This window comes from Cololabis saira, chromosome 12, assembly GCF_033807715.1.
Source record: "Cololabis saira isolate AMF1-May2022 chromosome 12, fColSai1.1, whole genome shotgun sequence".
NCBI classification, from domain to species: domain Eukaryota; kingdom Metazoa; phylum Chordata; class Actinopteri; order Beloniformes; family Belonidae; genus Cololabis; species Cololabis saira.
The window spans coordinates 29727818-29743961 of NC_084598.1; the positions used below are offsets into that span (position 1 = coordinate 29727818).

Sequence of the window (16144 nt, forward strand, 5' to 3'; positions counted from 1 at the left end):
CTTTGCCCCAGCCGCTCATGGTCCTGGTCCCAGGCCCGCATAAGTGAAGAGGGTTGTGTGAGGAAGGTTATCTGATGTAAAACCTTTTCTAAATCAATAGGTGGAACATGATGGTCTGCAATGGTGGCCCCTGCAAAAGGGAAAAAGTCTAAATAAATACATGAAACAGTTTTAATAAATACATTAAGAGTCACTATTTTAAAATGTAGCACTTTTTTCCCGAGAATCACTGTTGGTCAGTTAAAGTGAAAACTTCACTATACAGATAGTTAACAATCTTTTGGCTGCCCATCCAATATATTCAATATATCTGAGTATACAATTTAAAAAAAAATTTAAATTGATAAAGGATGAGTTCACCCAAATCCCTGGTTTTCTTTTTCTTCTTTTCTAAACCCATTCCTCTAAGGGCAACATGTTTAAGTGATGCATCAGAGTGACAAGGCTGAATCCCTATGAAATGCTGTAGTCCTTTCTTTTTTTTCCCCCTGGTCCATAGTTACCGTATGTTAGTGCTGCCAGTTCAAATGCATTTCATGAGGTTTGCAGTCTGGTACGAGGGGAGATCTCCCAACATGTGGTGGGTTCTAAGACTCCCCCACCTCCCTGACCCCGTCTCAGGCCCATGAGCCTGTGCATCAAAGCCAACAGCTTTCAGCATCGAGATTCCAAGAATGTCTTCACAAAATGTTGATGCTAAGTCATGCAAAGCCAATTGCAGTTACTCAGGAGGCATGACCTGAATCTGATCCAGGCAGCTCTGGGAATTGACTTCAATGAGTAACAAAGTGTCATGTGCCCTGTTTGTGTGATTGACCACTTGCAGAGCCTTGCCTCTGTCTGCCTACAAACTCTTCGTAGCTAAGTATAATTTGTGAGTTCATGTCTGAGGTAAAAGTGGAGTTTCCATTGTGTCTTTTTGCAGGCTGTCCAAGGCTGCAGATATGGACCACCACTGGGTGGCCAAGGCCTGGCTAAGCGACGTGGGCCTGCCTCAGTACTCCCAGGCCTTTCACACTCATCTGGTGGACGGCCGCATGCTTAACTCCCTCACACGTCATGACCTGGAATGCCACCTCAACATAACCAAGAAGTTCCATCAGGTCAGCCTGCTGCTGGGCATCGAACTCCTCCACTTACTCAAATTTGAAAAGGAGGTAAGTAAGAAGCAGCTTGTGCTCAGACAGCAGATAAACACAGAAGCAATCATCTGAGGGGGGGAAAAAAAAAGAAATGTGTTTGGTTAAAACGGTCTCCAGGCGCTGCAGGCTCGACGGATACAGTGTGAACACCAGAACGTGGATCCATTGGTGTGGACGTCTCACCGGGTCATGAAATGGATCAGAGACATTGATCTCAAGGTGGGACATGTAGACAATTCACATACACAACACAAAAAGAATGGAGTTGTTTGTAATTTACAGGCCAAAGCATGTGGAAATGGAACAGACAATAACAGAAAACAGAAACCAGAGCACAAAGAATGACCCTGACACTCAGGAGTAAAGAGAGTAGATTGTCCCCTTTGGACGTGCACAGGAACATGCATCATCACGTAGGTGAATAGGGGTGTTTATGTTTACTCATTGAGTGAGAGAATAGTATAGAGGGAATGTATTGCTTCACCTTAAACTCACTTGATTACAACGTGCCACACCCTTTGCCACATTAACCTCCGTGCTGGCGCTGCAACATTAATAGCAGTAAGCACGTTCGCAGATAAGTCTGTCGGGGATAGCACCTCCGTCATTTCCACGGGATGTTTTATGTCATACTGATAACAACAACTGAATCACTCAGCTCTTTATCTCCAAACACATTTGGCATACTTTCCAGACTTGTGCTCACACCCACTGATGGGCTATGACATTGTTGTTTTGAGCGGGTCCCTTTTTTCAATCCAGGAGTACGCCGACAGTCTCCTGAACGGCGGAGTTCACGGAGCCGTCATGGTGCTTGACCCTACTTTCAACACTGATGCCATGGCAACAGCGCTTGGGATCCCCAGTAACAAGCACATGGTTCGCAGACACCTCGTTGAGGAGATGAAGACGCTAACTGGCCCGGCCAGGTGAGAGGGAACAGTCTGGTGCTGTTGTAAAAGAGAATAAACTACACATTCAAACTAGATGGAAAGTCACGTCTTATCATGAAAACTCACCTGATGAAACGGTAACACTGGCAAACGGGACAAATACTGACTAAATGTTGCTTAAAGCTGTATTTTAAAGGGGACCTATTATGAAAAACACGTTTTCAACTCAGAGAAGGAGGAAAGCAACCAAATTCTGCAGGGTCTGTACAGCCGCCCGATGAGCCATCCAGTGTGATGTGGCTTCTACGAGCCGTTCAGATTCTGCGCCCGTCGTTACGTAACCAAAAGGCAAACCACGCCCACAACTATAAAACCGTGTAACTGCATGCGAGCGTCCGACTATCGCATCGCACTGCGTGACATCGGACGCTCTCTGTCCATCTCCCTCCAGCCAGCTGGAGCAGATGAAATCTAACAGTTGTAGCTACGCCTGTTAAGTAATTTGCTCCGAAAATTTCTGGATTTTCTGCCTGCCGGCTCCGGAGCTGATTTATGGTTCCACGTTAAATCGATGCAGAGCTTACGGCGTAGGGTACGGCGTAGGGTACGGCGTAGGGTACGGCGTAGGGTACGGCGTAGGGTACGGCGTAGGGTACGGCGTAGGGTACGGCGTAGGGTACAGCGTACGGCGCGCGTCGCCGCGTAACCTACGCCGTAGGTTCTGCGTTGGTGTAACGCAGAACCATAAATCAGCCTTTATTCTGGCGTGGTTTGAAAAAGACAAGCGAGTGATTATGTACATTCACTGAGTGAATATTATGAAAGTAAAACATTTATGCAAAATATTTATTTACGCAAATGACGACGAAAAGCATTCTGGGAAATTCCGGGAACAGCCAATCACAGAGTGAGTTGTTTGACCGACGGCCGACGCCGATTCAACATGTCGAATTGGCTGAAAAGCTCCCGACGGGCACCCGACCTGTGGCGACGTGCGGGACACACCGGGGAAACTAGCCCGACAGACGAGCACCGACGCTCACCGACGGACCGACGGCCGATTTTCGGCTTGGTGTGTCAGCCCCTTATGGCCTGAGCGATTTAAACAGGATGGCCTCCGATGCGTGAAACCACGCCCACAACTAACTCCGCCGGCCGGAGCTTCCGCCATTTTTTCGTAGCGGTGTATCGCGTCATTCAGGCTGCCAATCAGCACAGTGCCTCCTTATCATAGCCCCGCCCACTCAGAATCCCACATAGAGAATGAGGTTAGAGAATGGGATGCTAAAGACATGGCTCGGAGGCTGAATTTCTAATTTATTTAGCAAAAACAATCAAAAGCTTGTTTTTAAGACATTCAAGGCCTTTTTGAAAAAGGTATTAGGTGCCATAATAGGTCCCCTTTAACATATTTTAAATGATTGTTGTTGTTCTTATGCTCCCCAGCAGAGTGGATGTGAAACAGGACTATGAGCGTTCGGGCCTGGGCACCCCCCCAGTCCTGCTTCGCCAAAACTCTGCGGGCAGACCGCCCAGCTCTAACGGTCGACACACTGAAGAAGACAGCTCGCTGAGAAGAAGAGCTGTCAAGGTGGGAAAATATTTACCCAATGTAGCCTGAGGCACTTTTCTCATTCTTGGCCAGTATTTTGATAAGAAGAATGCTTCTACTACAGATCTTCAACTGCAGATGCTCCTATTACAACAAATGTAACTGTTACTGTATTTTAAATGATATCAGGAAAGGATACACATAACCTTACACTCATGTGCGTGTATTTGCAGTAGCCTAAGTGAAAGTGTTTCTGTCACAGCCTCCAACAGGGTTAAGTCCCAAGAACCGCAGTGGGCGGGACCTGAGTTGCCACAGCACCTACGGCTCCCTGCCTCGGGAAGGCAGAGACCACACTCCGCCCAGAGCCGAGGGCAGCCCCATCCGGGGCTACGCCAGCATCGAAGTCACCAACGTGTGAGACCAGTACAGCTAAAACCACCGTACCACAGACGTTTGTCATCCATGTGGACCTCAACACGGACACTCTTATTCTGAGCCTTCAGAGGACAGATTGCACTTTGTAAAAAAAAAAAGGAACGGGATTCTTTTTGTGAGCTTCCTGGTAAATTGTGCACATGTGGTATTTTGATCTTTTTGACAATAATTTTTCTTCCTCAATGCCAGACTCTAGAGACAAAGAAGTCAAGCTACATTATTCATGTACTATTCTGTGTGTGCAACTCAGGATGTGAGTCTCTGATTTGCTCCGACAGACAGACTGTTCCTCTGAGGGGCAATAAGGTTTTAAATAGCCTCTTTGTGTTATACAGGGTACTTTAAGATATTAAAAAGATGTTACATATCAGTGCAAAATGCTCTTGTTTTGTTGTTTTGTTTCGCTCTCATATTTGTGATGCCTTGACAAATGGCTGAGGACAAAAAAAAGGAAGTTATTGTTCAGTGTTTTTTCCATCTTGCACATTTAATTTGTTGAGTCTGAATAAATGTAGCACCTCTCATGGAGTTTTATACTGTGCAGCAGTAAACAATTTATGTGAACAATGCCGACAAAAGATGACTGCTGCAATGAAAAAGGATGAGAGGTTATTAAAATGAAGAGAAAGACTTATCAAATATAGATGCCATTTTATTCCATCAATATAAGTATTTTTGTCAGAATGAAAATATTTCGATGTTTGGATAAAAACAGAAAAGAAGCTGTGGAAATAAATGTCTCTACAATTATGACTAACTTGTCTTCACTTAAGATACTGCTGGTGGTGCAGACGCCCCAGAGGGATGATGTAAACTTGTAATATTTGAACAAGCTGAAGAAGAAGAAGAAGAGTTGTTGGATGTGTGGTCTGAACAGGAGAACAGGAATCAAAATCATGCTCAAAAACCTGAATCCGCAATGTACAGTATGGTGAATTCAAAATCACTTATGCATAACGTGGAAGTCTCCTTTTTTAGGTTTCCCCACAATGCCAGCCTGATTCCACCGTCTAGCATTGAAAGTGTTGAGCTTTTATCTCAGGAACTAACACAAGTCACAGCTTAAAAGTAACCAGGAAAACTCTAGTGTATTGCAAATGAGGGGCCACTTTTATCCTCTTCCAGTGCTAATTCATTCACTTCATTGATATTTTTGATGAGTCCACTCACCAACCCTATTCTCTGTTGCACAATTCACAGTTTAGACGTCTCCGCGGTTCAGAACGGTGTAACTTTCCTATTACTCACAGTGATTCGGCCTTTCTGTCAGGCGGATGACTCAGCTCTGGCTGCTAAACATTATAAACCTGTCTGGTAAATCACCCATGGGTTGTGGGGATGCTCCTTTGTATTCTGTGATATAAGGAGCGTGACAAAGAACAGGAAGTAATTCCACCTGGGAAATCAGCTTCATTGCTTACAGGAAAATATTCAGTGGAGAAATACAATTTCATAATCGCCCAGCAGCCATAAAACCTAGATTACAAAAACAACAAAAAGTCAACATAGGTGGTGTCTATTTGACTACAGAGTGGTTTTATCTGTAATAATGACTGAAAGAATGTAACCCTGAGTATTTTATAGTTTTAACTAGCGGCGTGTAACTACTGTACTAAGCCATGTAAATCAAGCATTTATTTTTCAGCAGTGTTTTTCCTTTGTGGCTTCCAACAAATTTGATTAGAGACTGGCGGTGATAAATACAGACTAGCAGATACAATCTGGGCCTGCTCAGTGCTGCTCAGTCCGTGTGCTCGTCCCCTCCTGTATTGTAACAGGGGCACCAGACCACGGCTGAGGAGGAAGAAAGCTTCCCTAGAGCCCAAAAGAATAAAGCTGCCGCTCTTCAAACGAACAATGCAGGGTGCGGCTTGGGAGAGGGGGTTCCGCTATCGGAGGTGTTTTTGCCATTAATATAAAACTGTACATTCATCACTTCATCAGGACGGGGTCTAAGAAGAAGAGCCAAACTGAGCCCAGAGTGGGGAAGTACAAACTGCATGGTGACAGACCATCCATGTCACATGACCTCTCGAGTCTAAAGGACTTGTGACGGAGAGGCACTGCCAGTTGTAAACCCACAGAGAAGAATTCCTACAAGATCTAAGATGGTAAATGGTCTTTACTGGAGCGAGAAGTCCTGATCAATCAGTGTCCATCAATCATATTCAGACTTTCAGAGTGCTTATTTTCTTGTCACAAAAAAGATAGAGCTATGTACACCTTCAAGGATATGTCATTAGGGCTTAATGGTTTGGTTGGACTTTGAAGACATTCATGCAGAGCCATCTAGCTGTGGCGAACATTTAAAAAAACAGCAGAGTGAAAGATATTCTCTTTTTTTGTGTCAGCTATTGTGTGTACATATATATATATATATATATATATATATATATATATATATATATATATATATATATATTTTACTTTTTTGCAACAGCCAGCCACTGAATTCTAAAGTCCTTGGGGAGTGTTCAGTCCATCGATTCTATACAAAAAACTACAGGTACTTTTATGAATCCCACAACATCCCAACCAATATTTGAATGTGGGCCCCATCTGAGATATACAGTAATATGGGGATCGTCCATGGGTTCCATGCTGCCCTGATGTGTTGCTGTAGTTATGCTCAGGTACATGTGTCATAATGAGACCCAGAGGTTTGATGAAGGGTGTCTTATCGGTTATCCCAACTTGGCCGACCCTAGAAGTGAACCTAAGTGGGCAATTCACATGGGGGTAATATGGTATAAATGAACAATCCCATATGGGTCCCCATTTTTGAACCCATGTATATCTTAGATGAGCCCTTAGGCCTACATATAAAAGACCTGAATAAAAGCAGCCATTACACAGATAGTAAAGTCCTTTAGGCAACATGTCTGCAGTGAAATGAAACCTTTTCTTAGCCCTGGGCTGAAAATCTTTAGAATTTAAGCCACCGTTGAGCTTCCAGGCAACTCAGAACACTATCTGGAGAAATATTTATTACATTTATTCTGTTGTATGCAGCTTACAGTCATGTTGCACATGGTGTTCAGTGATAATGACTAACTTCTGCTGCTACTGTAGGTGGTATTCAAACTGAATGGATCGTCAGATTAATGCGGTTCCCAGCTGTTCCTAATATAATAACATGTGTATAGGGCAGACCTTTCCGGTTAAGGGGCTATTGTTATTTCCCATTTGTTTTGAGTGGTCACTTACGTATGTTCCCAAGGAAATACATGTAGCAGTTCTGGTAAAGGGACAGTATAATAATGAAAAACTCGCCTTAAGTCATTTACTTGTTAAAGATTTGCCCACACTACTGCCAAAGTGCAGAAGTGGATAGGGTTGCCAACTCCCTGAAAAATAAATAAGGGACACCTCATCGGCCAACCCAATTGCCTTCAGCTTTCCTGGCGTGGTGAATTTTTTTAGCCTCTTTTTTGTGAGTGAAATGATTTTTTAACTATTTGACTCGAACTTGAATTGAATTAGATGTATATTTTTGAATGCCATGAACACATGGAAAACAAATTATTATCCAGCAATTCACTTTAATACAAAATAACAAAATGAACTGAATAAAATAAGTGCCTTTCTTAACAGAAGCCTGTCCTGCAACATATTTGTGCCTCAAAGGCCATGACTGTAGGCTACAGTTCTAGTAAAACAAAAAAAAAAAAAAAAAAAACTTATGAACTCAACAGCTCAATGCCATTTCCCATTGGCATTTTATGACTATTTTTTTTGACTCTCACAGTAATACGGGACAAAGTGCGTCCCTTTTCAGCTCAATACGGGACTCAATACTTTACACTGCAAAAACCCAAAATCTTAACAAGAATATTTGTCTTATTTCTAGTTAAAATGTCTCATTTTTAGTAAAAAAAAAAAAAAAAAAGAAATCTCATTACACTTAAAACAAGACTCATCACTGGAAGAAACAACAATTTTCACCTGTTTCAAGTAGATTTTCATAAGTAGAAATAAGTAGAAAAATCTGCCAGTGGAAGAAATTTTTTTTGTTTGTAATGAGAAGATAAATCTGGTCCCACTGGCAATTTTTCTACTTATTTCAAGTGAAAATTTACTTGAAACAGGTGAAAATTGTCAAATAACTTAGTTATTAGTTAGTTAAGTTATTTTTCTGGTAATGACTCTTGTTTTAAGTAGAATGAGATTTTTTGACTAAAAATGAGAAATTTTAACTAGAAATAAGACAAATATTCCTAGTAAGATTTTGAGTTTTTGCAGTGTAGTTTATAAATTCGGGACGATTGGCAAACCTAGAAGTGGAATACCTGACATATTTTTCCCTCTACTCTCGTTTCAGTCCACCAGCGAGCCCGAGAGCGAAAGGGTTAAGAAAGTGTGTCGTGTAGCTGAAGCCCCCCCTTCCTGCTCCGGCCGCCCATCCTTCTCTAACTTCTCCAGCCTCCAACGCCTCCTGACACTAAAATAAACCCCGTAAAGTCCCGATCGTTCTGGCAGGGCGTGATTGAAAAAAAAGGGACCCTAAAAGCTCCACCGATTTGAGGGAAATAAATAAACAAATCGATCCCAATAAAGGGGAAGAGGAAGAGTTGGCATGTGATGCAGAGGTGAGTGTGATCGCGCTTTTTCTCGCCCGCAGAAGTCGCCGTTCGTTGCGGTGGGAGCGTTTGTAAACATTTACAAACACGGAGCCGGGAGCGCGTCTACTTATTAACGGGGCTTTTGCCCCGCGGATAGTTTAGTTTTAACGCCGTCCCGACCCCGTCATGTGTCTGGTGGTGAAAATGGACGCTGCACGGCGGTGTTGGCCAAAATAAAGCCTGAATTATGGTTCTGCGTTAAATCGACGCAGAACCTACGGCGTATGGTACGCGGCGACGCGCAGGTACTTTGCGCGTTGCCGCCTACCCACGTCGTAGGCTCTGCGTTGGTGTGACGCGGAACCATAAATCAGCCTTAACAGTTACATTCATTGACTGATATGATGAAGCCAATTAAAGCGAGCCGCGTCTGCAGGGAATTACTTTCTCCTTTGTTTCTGCTGGAAGCAGACATTTCAGACTGCGGTAGCAAATGCTTAAATAACTTTTTTTTTTTGCTTTTATTTTGTGGAAGATGTAGGAGGGGGCTGGACTATAGTAAGCAGGTCTATGGCCTGAGCATTCTTACATGGATTCCTTTGCATTTCTGGGCTGGGCAGCAACTTGTGAGGAGCAGGGACTCCGATGATTTCACTTTTGTCCGGCTGTTTATGAATAGATACATTCATTGCCTTTCCTGTTAGCCAGCTTTTTATACGTTTTACAAGTGGGCAACAAAAAAAATGGGTCTCCCAACCGCGGTTGAATTAGTTTGATATTGGATATTGGATATTCGACATTCAAAGACATCCATTTAACTTGTGATACATACCACCGATTTTGGTCAAACCACTTGTGATGTGTTCATGGTCATCTAGACTATATATCCCAAAACAGTAATTATTAAAAAATCATATAAAAAAAATCATATATATGGGCTGATTTAATGTGGTTTAATGAATTCAACACCCATAAAACTTGTGATACATAGGCTACCACTGATTTTGGTCATATTGCTTGTGATGTGTTCATGGTCATCTAGACTATATATCACAAGAGAGTAATTATTATAAAATCATATTATGGGGCGATTTAATGGGGTTTAATGAATTCAAGTCTGGATGACCATGAACACATCACAAGCAATATGACCAAAATCAGTGGTATGTATCACAAGTTTTATGGGTGTTGAATTCATTAAACCACATTAAATCAGCCCATATATATGATTTTTTTATATATGATTTTTTAATAATTACTGTTTTGTGATATATAGTCTAGATGACCATGAACACATCACAAGTGGTTTGACCAAAATCGGTGGTATGTATCACAAGTAAAATGGATGTCTTTGAATGTCCAATGTCCAATATCCAATATCAAACCAATTCAACCGTGGTGGTCTCCCATGGGTTGTCCATGTGGACTCTTGAGTGGGATCTATCTGGTTTTATGTTGGATCCAACTGGTTTCATTTTCTAATTCGGGGTACTAAAACTATATTAGACCCACATTATTTGCCCCTTTATTAGCCCATAGATATTAAAGTCTACTCGCATCCCACATGGGTCACATTCATTTGGCCCATGCAGGCTTTCTCCCTTTGCAGCCCCTGCTGCAATACCGTTTCAGACCCATGTCATTTGCCCTTTTTAAGCATAAAGCCCACCATAATGAAGTTGTCCACTTTTGATCCAAATGAAGCCCGGATAGACTTGAAGGCCTTGCATTAGGTAGTAAAAGGGCATCTTTAAATGTAGGGCAGGTAGGCTTGTTACTGCCCCCTCTCCAATTCCAGCAGGGCAGCACATGTTCTTGTTTATGAACGTTTCGGGGACATTTTAGTTCACTCTCCTTTTGCTATTTACGTTAAAAAGATTTCTTCCATGTCAAATTAAAATGTCTCTTTGGATTTTGTTTTTGCACTGGTTAAGCATTTTTGATTACAATTGTGTTTTACTAAAAAAATAACAACAACAAAATAGTCGTTGGTCATGTGACATGTCTTAAGTGTGTTGGTAAAGTGCACTAATGCCCGTCCGTCACGCTCATTGGATTTCAAAGAGTTGTTTGATTTTGTACAGCAGTTATGCTTCCCGTATTATTTTTGTTACACATTCATGCTAAATGGTCCATGCATGTTTCTTTTATTCTACTGTAAAGTCGGATGAGCACAGTAAACTTGTAGAGTGTGGGATTGTGTAATATTTTTATTGAGGCCGTTGCTTTACAAGGGCAGCTCTTATCTACACCGGTGTAATGCTCTGACATCAGTGACTACCGTGATGACACAAGTGAGAGGCAAGGCTGATGTGAATTTTTCACCTGGTAACACACCCACTTGTAGAAGCCTCAGCTTTATATGACTTCAGCGGATTTTAGATCACATCAGTTTTCCTGTAAGGAAAGTAAAGGGAAAAAAAAAAACTGGGCTTGGATTCTCATAAAAGCTGAAGCTCTGCACACCCTGACCGGAGACGGCCATCCCGCTTCAGGTGTTGCTCAGAGGAGGAAGACAGGAGAGTGGCTCTCTTCAGTGTATGTAAGGCAATATCAGAAACATATACAAATCTTTGTAGCAGATAAATAATTAATTTTATTTCAAGTGTATGTATGTTGTCCTTCCACTCTGGGGTGTCCTTATATTGATTTTCCTGGTTTGTGTCCCTCTTAGAACCCCTTTCCTTCTACAGTTTCTGACCTCATCGCAGCTGGTCTGACGGGCGTTGTGGAAGTAACAAGATGCGTTCCAGTGTGGATGGATCGCCCTGTCCTCTCGGGAGCGGAGGAAGCAACAGCAACAACAGTAACAACGCCAGCAGCAGTGAAAACAGAGAAAACTCGGGTTCCCAGTACGCGCTGTGCGCTTTGGGAGTGGGTCTCATCGCCCTCGGCGTGGTGATGATTGTGTGGAGTGTGGTGCCCGCAGACGCGTCTTTTAACGGCAGCAGCAGCGGCGGTGCGGGGGGAAGTGGTGCAATCGATGGAAAGAGGAATAAAGCGTCTTCTGTGGCCTTTGTGCTGGCGGGCTCCGGGGTGGCCATGCTGCTGCTGTCCTTGTGTCTGGGAATGAGGAACAAGCAGCGGGAGCAGCTGAGGCTCCAGGAGGCCCACAACCAGAGAGAAGAGGCAGCAAGAGAGCAACAGGACAGACAAACGTGAGTACAGACACCACTTTACTTGGCCTTTTTTATTTTTGTTTATGTAATCATGCCAAAACCAAATGATCCAAAAAGGAACAATGTTGAGCATGCTGTGAATCCAAAAGAGCTCTTTCCTAAATAAGCGTGAAAATGATTCTCTGCCGGACTCCTTTTTTTTTTATGTTCAAAGACTCCAACTTCCTTATTAGAGCATGGTATACAAACCATGAGACGGAATAACACGGTTACTATGTTGTCTGCCAGCAGTAACTGCCTGGCAGAGTAACAGTGTCAAAATCACAGGTTTGCTTTCACTTTAAGACCACACAAAGGACTTTATTTACATTTTAAAATGTCAGCTTCATCGCAGAAATGTTTATTTACTTTTAGGAAGCTCCATTTAGCTCCTGCAGTCTCTGTCATTGGCAAAAGCCACCCAAAAGCAACTTTGTACTCTCCACCACTTTGTCTCCTGCAACAACTGCGTATCGCGTTACAGCCCTGTGTCCAACACGAGCAGCAATGAAGCTAACGGACAGAGCTACAGTGGATATCATGGCTGAGGCAACTGGGAGACTCAAGGAAGTAATGACAAAGAGTCTAAACGGGTGGAAATCTTGCGCAGTGTCATAAAAATGACTTAAAGTCCATCCCTACCCAGGGACTGGCTGAGGTTACAATGGTAACAAAGTTTCTTTGTGCTGCTTTAATGCCCCGTTTAACCGATAATGCTTCATCTTAAATAGCAAAAGTAATTCCTTTCCACTTTTAAAAGGTTCCGCATTTATTTGACCCTGGAGTGAGAACAAAAGATGATTGAAAACACCTTTTAGTATGCATGCCTACTACCCAGACTTGGTAGGTTAACTGTGTGATGCATAAAGCTGTTCCTTTCTAAGGTGATGCAAACCAGATGATGAATAAAAATGCACGCTGGACATAGTTGTATTGCAACATAGCTGACGTTTGTTGGATGATTGTTAATACAGTCATACACCTTTTACACCGTTTATTTTATAACTCAGAATTTTGACTAGCTGTTATTATTTAAAATGAAGCCTCTCAGCTCCTGGAAATGTCGTACTTGCAACAACGAATTTCAAGAGAACTCCTTGTTCTGTGTGTGACTCATGTTTATATCTGTTCGTTTCTGTAAATGCCAGCAGTGCTGAGGAGCAGGCCCAGCAATACGCCGTCCCCACCTATGAAGAAGCAGTAGGCAGCGGCCAGTACCCTGTACGTCAGAGCAACCTCCGGCCGAGCGTCTCCCAGCTGCCATCCTACGACGACCTGGTCCAAGTGGACAGCGTGCAGTATGAGAGTGAGGGACCGGAGGTCACGACCACCGTATCACAGCCTGCCCCGGCTGCTGGCGCCACCACTGCCGCGGTTTCAACGTCATCTCACAGACCTGGGAAAAATAACCGCAAACTCCTCCCTATTAAGATCCGCAGGATTAAGTCGGAGAAGCTGCCCATGAAAAACATTAGAAACCCTCAGCCGGCACCTCCGATTAGCATTGAACCTCTTACTCCACCCCCTCAGTATGAGGATAAACTGCCTCCGCTTTAAGGTGAAGCTGAAGAGACCCAAATCCCGGAAGAGATTCTTAACGATCTTCATGGAGATCTTTAAGGTCAAGCTGACACCATGTTTAAAACAATGGAGTGAATTTCCTGGAATCCTCTGTAAATCTCCGTGCAGATCTGGATTGGCCTCGTTAAAGCCAAGACTTGAATATGACTTCTTGCACAACGTTCTTTTGCATTTTTTTTTTACTGTCAATCTTTATAAACCTAGCACTAACTGTGGATCTGACTGGATCACTGAAACACACACTAGCTGGATCCTCCCTTACTGTGACAGGTTTCGGCACACTGTGGCACATTGGACTGAACTTCAGTTGTCTTGTATGTTATTGTGCACTTCTGTTAATCCATTACAGCTATAACCAGTTTTCACTGTTCACCGAATGTATGTGTGAGGTGGAGGAGATCAAAGGACAAGAGCGAGGCGTTGTACGGAGGATTTATGTCCACGTAGAGTGATATGTCCACCCGTTTTGTGCGACGGCTTCTGTTGAGACAGTGTTTCACGGTGGAAGTTGTGGAATTGGTGCTGCCGGCGCTCTGCCGAGTGAACGCTCCACGGTGAGGGCCTAGACGTGTTTTTGTACTTTGGTATCATGCCACACGGTCCCTTTCCCATTGACTATTAAAAATCTAGTAGCTCCGGCTCTCAGACTTGTCTCTAGAAAGTAAAAAAAACAACCTCTCCATATGTATGGTCCAGCTCAGGTTAGTAGAGACTAGAAGAAAAACTGGAATTGCAGGTAGCGAGAAATGATCCAAAATATGCAAAGTCCTGAATTTACCATCAGCCGTTTCTTTAAATATGACAGAGAATTGTATCTTCACCTTATTAGTCATACTAACTAGCTTTCTAAAACTAACGAAACATAACCCACATATGTCACTGATTTATCACAATTTATAAGTTATCTGCATACCATATAGTTGCGACAGCTAACAGCTGAATAACTTCAGCTTTTGGCAACTGCTTGTGTTCTCAAGTGGTATGTAGTCTCTCTGGAGTCATCCATCGCCATGTTTACTAAATAAGTCAAAGATTAATGGTGAACTTGTGCCATAGTTGTTTATTAAGGTACAACTTAAATGTAATTGATGTGTTAAGTGACTGGATCGTGAAAGCAAAGCGATGGTGGGGTTGATGCTTCAAAAAAGGAAAAAGGAAATACACTACACTAACTAGCGGCCCGCCAGTGATCACTGTTCGTTGTCATGTTTATAGTGAGCTCCAGGCCTCTTTAAGAATGGCTAATGCTAACTGATTTCAGATGCACAAAAGTGTTTCCTTCCGGCTCTACAAACCAAAGTATTGATTGCCTCGTGCTCTGAACGCTTTCCAAAATATTGTGAAAACACTACGTGTAATGTTGCTCTTCCTGTGCAGTGTTGCTTGTACTCGTTCCAGCAGCATGCACCGACGGAAGCGTGTTGAAGCCTGTTGGAAGGAGCTTGCTTCATAGTTGACAGCCTTTTGCTCCGTAGTCATGGTGAGCGGCAAAGGCAGAAGTGTTGTCTGCTTCTCTGGGCTGGATGACCAACAGAGAGGCTCTTTCACTGTGCAGCTGCATCATAATTACAGCAACTATTTCCCCTTGCTTCATTCACAGCTTAACTCGTGGCTCTATCTTTCACCTTAAGATGGTGCACTGAGGGAACAGAAAGAGACAAGAGGCTCCAGGTTTCATTCTGAGAAGTGGTTATTTGAAATAGTTACATCCGTTAATACATTTTTTTTTGTTTTTAATGTTTCCTCTTTTCAGCACACTTCCTCTCTTCTCTATGTTTAAATTTAAACAGCTGAAGCCAAGCAGACTTATTGGTCATTCAGTTTAATGTTACTAAGTTTGAGAAGTTGCACATCTCTTTTTCTCTCTCTATCCTCGTCTTTATCAGTATTGTGTCTCCCATTAACGCTACTCGATCATTGTTGGATGATAACAGCATGGTCATAATTTCCCTTTGTCATTGTCTTTAGAATTTAGCCACCTTAACATTTCTTAGACTTGTTTTAAACTGAAGTACGTCACACAGTGTTTCATGTGATCTCTATAGTTTATGCATTGACCATGGACGTTGCAAATAAGTGACTTCTTTTTTTTTATAATAACTATTTTGTTAAAATGTTTTCCATAAATGAAAGATAGCATTAGAGTTTAGGAGTCTGTTTCTTTTTGTAATGCTGTTTGTTTGTTTGTCAGTCTCATTTCATGGTTTTGTTTTTTTACTCAAATCTGTGTCCCTTTTTTATCTGAACTGTGAAAATATGCCTTTCTATAATTGTTTGTGCGATAAATAATTTGTCTTTTGCAGAACTTTGAAAATAAATTTTATCTCTTTGATATTTTTTGAGAAAATAAAAGAAAATAATTGTTAAGATTGCGATAGTATAAATGTGTTTCATTGATAGTTATCCAGATTGGGTATGTTATAGTGGAGAAAATAATCCAACAGCCTCTTTAGGGAGGTGGCTGTAACATTTATTTAGAGGCATGTCCTCAGCGTGGTGTGACATTCCAGGAACCCTCGGGGTTCTGTCGGTTCAGGGGTCACCAGAGCTTCTCTGTGGGTAGCCATACTTTAAACTGGCAATGTATGTACTAACACACCATGAGGTATTATTTCAGTCGTACTGAACTTTGCCTTCACTCAAAATCTTCCTTTAATCTTCCCTGCGTGTTTTATAACCAGTTAAAATTTCCCAATTGTGCTAGCCGATGACATTTTAGATGAGCTTTTTCCAGGAAAAACGTGCATGACGGCCCACATTGATACCGTCTCCTCCAGCAAAAGCTGTGTTTTCTGTTACCAGGAATCTCCTCCTTTCA

The 16144-nt window shown here is 42.5% G+C and overlaps 2 protein-coding genes across 8 annotated transcripts in view; both read left to right on the forward strand.

Annotated features, from left to right (window-relative positions):
• kazna (kazrin, periplakin interacting protein a) overlaps positions 1 to 4761 on the forward strand; it is a 196484-nt gene extending 191723 nt beyond the window's left edge. For 4 of the 5 annotated variants that reach the window (XM_061736479.1, XM_061736478.1, XM_061736481.1 and 1 more), the window contains 5 exons: positions 926 to 1157; positions 1260 to 1361; positions 1905 to 2071; positions 3482 to 3626; positions 3850 to 4761. In XM_061736479.1, the coding sequence (XP_061592463.1) occupies positions 926 to 1157; positions 1260 to 1361; positions 1905 to 2071; positions 3482 to 3626; positions 3850 to 4008 (805 nt within the window). In that variant the 3' untranslated portion in view covers positions 4009 to 4761. The remainder of the gene's footprint in view (positions 1 to 925; positions 1158 to 1259; positions 1362 to 1904; positions 2072 to 3481; positions 3627 to 3849) is intronic. The other variant, XM_061736480.1, reaches the window with a different exon arrangement.
• A 3692-nt stretch (positions 4762 to 8453) lies between these two features.
• tmem51a (transmembrane protein 51a) lies at positions 8454 to 15626 on the forward strand. 3 transcript variants are annotated; one of them, XM_061736460.1, is made up of 3 exons: positions 8454 to 8614; positions 11262 to 11745; positions 12894 to 15626. In XM_061736460.1, the coding sequence occupies exons 2-3, from the start codon at positions 11330 to 11332 to the stop codon at positions 13300 to 13302; spliced, it is 825 nt and encodes a 274-aa protein (XP_061592444.1). In that variant the 5' UTR covers positions 8454 to 8614; positions 11262 to 11329; the 3' UTR covers positions 13303 to 15626. The 3 variants fall into 3 exon arrangements, with proteins under 3 accessions (XP_061592444.1, XP_061592446.1, XP_061592445.1); XM_061736462.1 differs by having other exon boundaries at positions 12897 to 15626; XM_061736461.1 differs by lacking the exon at positions 8454 to 8614 and adding an exon at positions 10992 to 11129.
• The last annotated feature ends 518 nt before the right edge of the window (positions 15627 to 16144 follow it).